The 9,719-nt window shown below is 43.5% G+C and overlaps 1 protein-coding gene across 1 annotated transcript; it reads left to right on the plus strand.

Moving 5' to 3' along the window:
- The first annotated feature begins 3,023 nt into the window (after nt 1-3,023).
- Nucleotides 3,024-6,350, plus strand: LOC114708552 (olfactory receptor 10AD1-like). The gene is made up of 2 exons (XM_028891905.2): nt 3,024-3,116; nt 4,584-6,350. The coding sequence occupies exons 1-2, from the start codon at nt 3,024-3,026 to the stop codon at nt 5,676-5,678; spliced, it is 1,188 nt and encodes a 395-aa protein (XP_028747738.1). The 3' UTR covers nt 5,679-6,350.
- The last annotated feature ends 3,369 nt before the right edge of the window (nt 6,351-9,719 follow it).

Here is a 9,719-nt window from a genome sequence, read left to right on the forward strand (position 1 = left end):
AGACATACCTACCAGAAGATAGTCAAGCCTTGCAGACTGAAGCTTTTTTAGAAATAATAAACGTAATTTAAACAAGGCTGGTGAATTCATATGAGGCTCAAATGAACTAACCTCACTCCTAAAACAGATTGTTTTATTAATAAACAATTAATTAATAACAGAATGTGGTATTTCCCTTGTTTCCTGTGTTCAGAGCATGATAACAGAACAGAAAGACTCGTCTTTGTAAAGATGACGAGAATCCAAGCATCACATTTCGATGAGGCATTTTCCCACAGGTCTGTTTGCAAGGCCACACTTGGTTCTTTGAGTTCATGGTCATCTGTGGAGACCTCGCCCTTAACTCTTAAACCCTGTGCTTCTTTAATCCAGAATACGGAAGAGTGCAGGACTCTCGACAGGAGCCTCGCAAAAGAGCAGTGATTTGTACGGTAGGATCAGTCACGTGAGTGGAGAACAGCCATCTTTATTACTGCTCCTTTGGTTAACCATAGGCTTCATGGGTAGGAACAGAAAATCTTGACACTGTTAGAAGTCCTGGTACTTCCTTCCATGATGTGTATGAACTACTTTGAAAATTGTTGCTAATTTAACTATGATCGCAGATCCTCCAAGTGTCTCTGCACAGAAACCTGGAGTTAGGTAGCCTTGTTCTTTAGCCATTGGTAGTTCTAGATGGCAACAAAGCCTCCCAAATAGGGACCAAGAATGCTCTAGAACAGTGATTCTCAACCTTCCTAATGCTGCGACCCTTTAATACAGCTTCTCATGTGTGGTGACCCCCAACTGTAAAAAAGTTTTCGTTGCTACTTCATAACTGTAGTTTTGCTACTGTTATGAATTGTAATGTAAATATCTGTGTTTTCTGGTGGTCTTAGGCTACCCCTGTGAAAAAGTCATTTGACACCACCCCCCCATAGGAATCTCAACCCACAGGTTGAGAACCACTGTCCTAGAGAAAGCCACTCCCCAGAAGAATCAGAATAATCAGATGGACAAGAAGTGATGGGTCTCTCATTCTACAAAAAACAGTTAGCGGGGTATATCCTGTCCCCTGTGATGGTGTAATTGAAGGACAGACACAGATTAGGACTGTCACATTATGACAATTACCTTCCCATGAAAAATAGTATCAGGACCTCTGCTATGGCTTCGTTGGTTGTCAACTTGACTACATCTAGAATTAACTAAAAACCCAAACTGCTGGGCACACCTGTGAGGGATTTTCCTTAATCCAGATCATCTGAGTTATGAAGACCACCTTAAATCCAGATCATTTAGGTGGGAAGATCCACCTTTAATCTAGGCCACACCCTTTTGTGGCAGCCTATATAAAGGATATGGAAGAAAGAAGCTTTTGACTTCTGCCTGCTTACTCTCATTCTCTGTCAAGTTCATATAACCTGCTGTTCGGGCATTCCTTCGCTGGCATTAGAGCCTACTCCTTTGGGATTCTGTCATATCCAGAAGATCAGCTGAGACATCCAGCCTCATGCACTAAACAACTATTGGATTCTTGGACCTTCTGTCAAGAAAAAGCTATTGTTGGACTAGCTGGACCACAGCCTGTAAACTACTCTAATAAATCCCCTTTATGTATGTATAGATCATTCTATCAGTTCTATTGCTCTGGAGAACCCTGACTAATACAACCTCTAGCAGTATATGGATTTTATTTCCCTACTCTTTAAGCTTATGGTAAACCAAAGGGGCATTAGTAAAGATGGCCATGCTCCACTCACATGACTGATTACCTAGTACAAATAATTGCTCTTTTCAGAGGTTCTTGGGCCTTTGGGAAGTTTCTAATTTGCTTGTAGATGGTTCTGAGATGGGTCAGAACAGTGGGTCAGTAAGTCAACTATGACAACACGAGATTTACAGAAAATTCTTTCTCTGTTTCTTTCTGCTGGAAACTATGCATGATTTCATTGCCCAAACTAAATTACCCATGACTCTTCAATTGGATTAAATTATCTCATAAAGGTAATAAAATAGAGGCTCAAATGTCTTGATACACATAAACTATTTTTTAAATTGTTGCTAATTTGCCAAGATCAAAGACCCTTTGGTCTTTAAATAAGAACCAGTGGAGTTGAGGGTAGTGTTTTTTTCTCTGTATAGTCTGCAAGTCACTATTATGATGCTCTTCTCATCTTGCTTCCAGAGAAATCATAATCATGAACACAAAAATTGTAAAATGCAAGAAGTTCAAAATATACAATCTGGTGGGGTGGTGATGGTGCAGGCCTTTAATCACAGCACTTGGGAGGCATAAGCAGGCAGAACTCTATGAGTTCGAGGCTAGCCTGATCTACAAAGAAAGTTCCAGGACAGTCAGGGCTGTTACACAGAGAAATTCTGTCTTGAAAACACACACACACACACACACACACACACACACACACACACACACACACACACACACTGACAAGCAGGCAGATGAGAGTGTGCATTACCAAACGGCAATGTGAGGCAGGCAGCTCCCCCTGCTCTGTAGTGTGCTCCACACCTGCAGTGTGGTAACAGTGCTTAAGAAGACATTTGTCTACAATAGCATTGATGTCAAAGAACTGCAAAGGTCACCAGACACCGCTGTCTTCCAGAGTGGCCCACCAGCTCAGACCATCCTCCCTGGAGCGGCTCCTCCTCAAACCCCACGCCATCTCTGTCACTAGGGACAGTGATTCAGTGACAAAGCCTGAGCAGCAGAGCCACGGGATGAGGTAGGTGTGGTTTGCTTCCCAACATCCAACATATTTCTTCTCAGTGAACTACAGGCAAGCATTTGTCCTGCAGTGGGGTTCAGTGCATCCTCGAGTTAAATTCCAACTTCTTCTTGGCCAAGTCCAAGAATTCTATGGATTGTAGCTCACTGACAACTGATGTTGCCCAACCATTCACTAACTTAGTCCCAACATGTCTGCTGAGTGCAGGATTGTGGACCCGTACTAAACTGTGTCCTCACCTTCCCTTCCCTTTCCAAACCACCAGAGTAGTCCTAGGCACCAGAACTTTCCAACATGAAGATGATAGGAACAGGCCCAGGTGATGCCTTGATCGACCAAGAAACCTCACTTAGAGGGAGTCTGCTGCTTCAAGGAGGGGCCAACAGGGTAGGGAGCCTCCACAAGGTAGGAAGGAGATTTGAGAACTTGAAAGATAAGAGAGCTCAGTCCGACTTAGAGAGCTGAAAGGTAGGTAATCAGTAAAGATGGGGGCAGGAAGAGAAAGGAGTAAGAATTAGTAGGAGTTGGGAACATGAAAGTAGTAGATCACATAGAAGGCAAAATGAGGACCGGGCAGTGGTGGCGCACGCCTTTAATCCCAGCACTCGGGAGGCAGAGGCAGGTGGATCTCTGTGAGTTCGAGGCCAGCCTAGTCTACACAGCGAAATCCAGGAAAGGTGCAAAGCTACACAGAGAAACCCTGTCGAAAAACCAAAAAAAAAAAAAAAAAAAAAAAAAAAAAAAAAAAGGCAAAATGAAAGTGTACCAAAAAGAGACTGAACGAAGAAAGGTGAAAGGAGATGCTGAAGAACATGAGTTTAGCAGGCATTCAACCGCCATCTGAAACATGTGTTAAGTAGAAAGGAGCTGATACGCATTTTGTTTGTTTGTTTTTGTTTTTTATTTTTTGAGACAGGGTTTCTGTGTAGCCTTAGCTGCCCAGGAACTCACTCTGTAGACCAGGCTTGCCTTGAACTCAGAGATCTGCCTGCCTCTGCCTCCTGAGTGCTGGATTTAAAGGCGTGCGCCACCACCGTTCAGCAGGATCTGATATGTCTTAAATCCAAACAAGATGAAAGTACAAGAGATTTGATCTGAACATGGTGCTTTCCTGAATGTTACAGTAATGAGAAAAAGAGCATACAGATTGTGAATACTACCTCCCTAAAGATGTAAGGTAAACACTGTGTACTCACAGGGTCAAGGGTGAGCACAGTTCCCTACAGGTCCAGTTCTAGAAAGGCTGACATCTATGAGCCCTGCTCATTCATTCCCCATTCTCGGGGGAGTGGTTGAATGCTTTCTGCCCAGTGGTGTGTACCTCTGACTGTAGAGAAAGGATGCCACCTACTAAGGAAGCTCCTTCTCCAGCCAGGCCCCTTTTCCTTGTGAGAGTAAGGAGAATGAGTCAGGGAAAGCATGGATCACTGGAATGATCGAGAAATGACTACTAGGCACTGTCATCTGAGTGATTTGACTCCTGTGCTTTAAAAGTCCAAGCCTTTCATCCCATAAATTAAGTCTGCAAAGACAGAATATAGTGTTCCTCTAGAGAACACTCTCTCGTGTGTTTCATACTAATGGCCTTTAACAAACTAATTGCCATCACCATCACACACTCCATCCCTCAAGCTCTTAACTTCCCTCATCTGACATGAGCCCCAGGCATAGCTATTTTATTCTTTTCCCCTCTGGCCATAAGCAGTCCTTTGATGTTGAAGGACCTGGACCACATGCACCATCTCACAGAGCATCTCAGCGATCCAGACTAAAGGGGAACCATCGCTTCCTTGGCTTCTAAAACTAGAATTTATGTAGGGAGCCTCTGGTGACCCTGGCATTTTCTCATCAAAGATTACTAAGTTCCCAGACTTAATCACCAGGGAAAGCCTCTTGCTGGGCTTCTGGGTCCAGGGGAACATCTCACCTTCCACACAACTGTGTCCTTTATGCTTTTCCTGCCCCCGCCCCTCCTCCAACAGGCCCCAGACAGCAGACCTGAGGAACAGCAGCAGCACAGTGACCGAGTTCATCCTCGTGGGCTTCGAGCAGAGCTCCCCTTCCACACGAGCTTTGCTCTTCAGCCTCTTCCTGGCTCTCTACAGCCTCGCCATGGCCATGAATGGCCTCATCATCTTCATCACCTGGACTGACCCCAGGCTCAACAGCCCCATGTACTTCTTCCTTGGACACCTGTCTTTCCTGGACATCTGCTTCATCACCACCACCATCCCACAGATGTTGATCCATCTGGTGACCAAGGACCACACGGTCTCCCTTGCCTCCTGTATGACCCAGATGTACTTGGTCTTTCTAGTGGGTGTGGCCGAGTGCATCCTCTTGGCTTTCATGGCCTATGACCGTTATGTTGCAATCTGCCACCCACTCAACTATGCCCAGATCATGAGCCAGCAGGTGTGTGTCAGGCTGGTGTGTTCTTCCTGGATCTTTGGGATGGTCAATGGCATCTTTCTTGAGTACATGTCATTCCGGAATCCCTTCTGCAAAGACAACCACATAGAAAACTTCTTCTGTGAGGCCCCCATAGTGATTGCCCTCTCCTGTGGGGACCCTCAGTTCAGCATGAAGTTGATCTTTCTTGATGCCATTGTGGTGCTGCTCAGCCCCATGGTGCTCATTGTCACCTCCTATGCCCGCATCCTGACCTCCATCCTCAGCAGAGCCTCCTCCTCAGGCAGGGGGAAGACCTTTTCTACTTGTGCCTCTCACCTGACTGTGGTCATCTTTTTCTACACCTCAGCCATGTTCTCTTACATGAACCCCCGCAGTACACATGGACCTGACAAAGACAAACCTTTCTCTCTCCTCTACACCATCATCACCCCCATGTGCAACCCCATCATCTACAGCTTCCGCAACAAGGAAATGAAGGGGGCCATGGGGAGGGCTCTTGGGAGAGGCAACCTGGCCCAGGCAGAGTCTGTCTAGGAGAGAGATACCTAGAGAGTTCCCTCCACTGGAGAGTGGAGAGGTAACCCCTTTCCTGGGCCTCATCATCTCTGCCAGACTCCGGGAATGAGATTCACAGCCACCTTAGCACTAGACTCAAGATGAAATTTCTTGTGTCCATATATTTCAGCACAGATGGATCTTCTCTGACTTCCCTTAGTTTGGGGAAGGGAACATCTCTGTGACCTGCATGGGCGGCAGAGAGACAATCTGGGGGAGAGGACAAGAAGGCAGTTGAGCACAATGTGTATCAGTGATCAACGCTGGTTCAGACGTCCGGAGTCGGACCCCAAGTTGTTTATTAGGCATATTTAAACATAGCACAATCTGGTGAAAACTATTCTTGTGGTGAATAACTGAACCCTGCATATACAACAACACATACCTAGATCTCTGAGGAACAAAGCTAAATACCGATCAGACGTGACGATATCAAAACTCTTTGTAAAATGCATGTGACACTTTTCATAAGGATAGATTCTATAGATTGACTGAGAAAAACGAGTTTTCTAGCAACATCTGGAGGACGGTCCAGTGCCTGAAAGTCCCTGGCCGCAGATTGCACCAAGGTCACCAGGCTGGAGAGCAAGTTCATTCCAGCATTCTGGGTGGAAAACAAGTTTTGCGTTCCTTCCTTTGAAGGAAAAACCCCGTGTGCTTAACATTCCAGGTTCTCCTAGTGCATGTCTGTGAGCACAAAGACCTCTGTGCCCCCTGTGCCTTGGTAACACACTTTCGGGGGCAGATGTGCAATGCAAAGAAACTTATTTTATAAATTAAGAAGAGACTCTTCCAGAGGTCCTGAGTTCAATTCCCAGCAACCACATGGTGGCTCACAACCATTTGTAATGAGATCTGGTGCCCTCTTCTGGTCATACATGCTGTATACATAATAAATAAATAAATCTTAAAAAAAAGTTATAGATGTATGTTTATATCCAAACATATACTTTTTCGAGGCCAGCCTGGTCTACAGAGCGAGATCCAGGAAAGGCGCAAAGCTACACAGAAAAATCCTGTCTTGAAAAAAAAAAAAAAAAAAAGAAGAAGAGACAGACATAGTTTTCAAGGAAAAGCAACTGAAGAAGATAATCAGATCAGATCATGTTTGGCGGGCAATACTCGTGTGTGTGTGTGTGTGTGTGTGTGTGTGTGTGTGTGTGTGTGTGTGTGTGTGTGTTTGCATGTTACTTATGTGTGCAGGGGCAAATTAGAATTAGAATATTCTGACATATGCTCATATTTATTTATAAATGTTTTAAATTTTTTTTCTTTGCTTGAGGCAGGGTCTTCAAGTCTTGATCCTCTTAACCCAGTCTCTCAAGTACTGGAATTACTTGGATGCACCGCCATACTTGGTTCCACCTGGCGATGTCATCGTTAGCCTGGATATACACTGCATAATTTAACATAGTGTTTGAAGAGCCCTCCTTGTCTTCTGTATTCTTCATAGTTCACTCACAGTTGGTGAGTCTGCCCCATTCTTTCCCTCGCTTTCCCCAGCCTTTGTCCTTTTATCTATGGTCCGGATTGGCGGCTCTCCACCAAGGACAATGTGGCGACCTTGGAACGAGTTGCTGCCGGCACCTACCTACAGGGCATGAGCCAGAGTAGGTGTTCAACATTCTAAAATAGTAAGGACAGCTGAAACTGAATGTCCTAAGATCTCAACAGTGAACAAAAGCTGGAGGAGGTTAATCAGAAGGGCAGGAAAGGGAAGCTAATTCGAGGTGATGATGTGAGGAGAGAAGACACATGGAGGCTGAGAAAGTGCTTTGCCCTTTGTCCTTTGTCCCACAGCACCCCTGTTCTAGCCTTCCTTCTGCTGCAAAGGCATCTTGGGAAGGAGAGAGTTTATTTGGCTTTCACAGCCATCACTGAGAGAAGTCAGGACAGGAACTCAAGGTGGGAACTTGAGGCGGTCATGGAAGAGAGCTACCTACTGGCTTGTGAGTGAATTACGAAAAACACAGAAGACAAGAAGGAATCTTCAAATACTATGTTAAATTATGCAAGAAATTAAATTATGAAAAATTAAGGATGAAATTAAAAAGCTATGAGTCAGGGAAGGCAATCATAAAGGAAGTTTATAGCCAAGGAGCCTACATTAAAAGTCAGATGGAGGCAGAAGAGAGGGCTCAGGAGTTAGGGGCGTGTGCTGTTATCGAGGAAGACTCCAATGCAGTGATGCAGTTGCCGTCCCCCACCCGGACTGTCTCACAACCGCCTGAAATTCCAGCTCCATGAGGACCTCCCGCCTCTGGACCACATGCACGCCACATGCACATGCACATGCCTGCACACTGGCACGTCACATGATTAAAAATAATAAAAATAAATCTTCTAGAAATTAGAGAGAAATAAAGTAAACAATTTAATGATAATGCACTTTAAGGTTTTTGGAAAGACAGGAACAAACAAAAACTAAAAGCAATAGGTAAGAAGAAATTATTAAGAACAAGGAAAAAGTCAACAAAAGAAATGAAACACACACACACACACACACACACACACACACAGGTGCACACACATACACACTACGAAGAGCCAATAAAATAAAGGAGTTGTTCTTCAAAAACATAAAGAAGATTGACAAGCCCTTAGCCAGACTAACCAAAAGGGAGAGAAACCCCAAATTAATAAAATTAGAGAAAAGAGGGGAGATTATGTTAGGTGCCAACAAAATTCAGGAAATCATAAGGACACACTTTAAAAATTTATATTCTTCTAAGTTGAAAAATGTAAAGAAATGGATGAATTTCTAGGTGTATCAAGATGAGTTCAATCATAATGAGATCAATAATTTAAACAGATATGTAATAAGCAATGATATAGAAAGGAGTGATAAAAAAAAATTCCCAAGTTAAAAAAATGTCCAGATTAATTCACTGCAGGATTCTACCAGGATTTAATTTTAAAGAATTAAACCTAATGATTCTCGGGCTGGAGAGACGGCTCAGTGGTTAAGAGCACCAACTGTTCTTCCAGAGGTCCTGAGTTCAATTCCCAGCAACCACATGGTGGCTCACAACCACTTGTAATGAGATCTGGTGCCCTCTTCTGGCCTGCAGGGACACATGCAGGCAGAATACTGTATACATAATAAATAAAATACATCTTTAAAAAAAAAAAACAAAAACTAATGATTCTCAAATTATTCCATAAAAGGAAAAGGAAGGCCCCCAACAGACACATGCACAACCAAAAAAGAAGTCTATAGATCGATCTCCTTGATGAACATAGGTGAAAGTATTCCCACACAAACACATGGAAACTGAATGCAGGACCACACCAGAAGGACCATCCTCTGGGGATAGTTTATTAATTAGTGACTGATGTGAGAGGGTCCAGATGGCTGTGGGCAGTACACCCCCTGAACATGAACAGATAGTCCTGGGCTATATAAAAAAGCAAGCTGAATAAACAGGTCAACTGAAGAAATTGGTGGTTATTTGGGAGCAGGTGGTTGGGACAGGAAAACTCTGCCTTCAGCCTTCAGGTAAAAGACTGCAAAAATTATTCCAAGCCAATAGAGCCAGGAAAAAAGTAGGTGTTGCTGTCCTGATGTCTGACAAAATGGACTTTAAAACAAGTCTAGTCAGAAGAGATAAAGAGGGTCACTTCTTATTAACCAAGGGAATACTCCATCTTTGTCCTGTATGCTTAGTGAGTTAACCATAATAGGATGTGGGGAATTTCTTTTTTCCTGTCTATTTGATGTTCTGTATACATCTTATAAATATATACAAGCATCTCTTTCCCTGGATTTGAGAAATGTCCTCATTGAAATTACTTTTTGTTGTTTCGGCAAATAATTCTTCCTCTATGCTCATAAGTCATAGATTTATGGTGTTCCAAAGCTGTCACCCATATGTATTAAATATGTATCATTGATCTTGACTGAATTGACCAACTCTCTACCTTGATAGTTTGTTATCCAAATAATCACTCTGTAAGTCAACCTTTCCACTGAGCTTTTTGTTAATTTTTTCTCATTTCCACGTCATTGCTGTTAGGGTT

The sequence above is a fragment of the Peromyscus leucopus genome, chromosome 20, assembly GCF_004664715.2.
Source record: "Peromyscus leucopus breed LL Stock chromosome 20, UCI_PerLeu_2.1, whole genome shotgun sequence".
NCBI lineage: Eukaryota > Metazoa > Chordata > Mammalia > Rodentia > Cricetidae > Peromyscus > Peromyscus leucopus.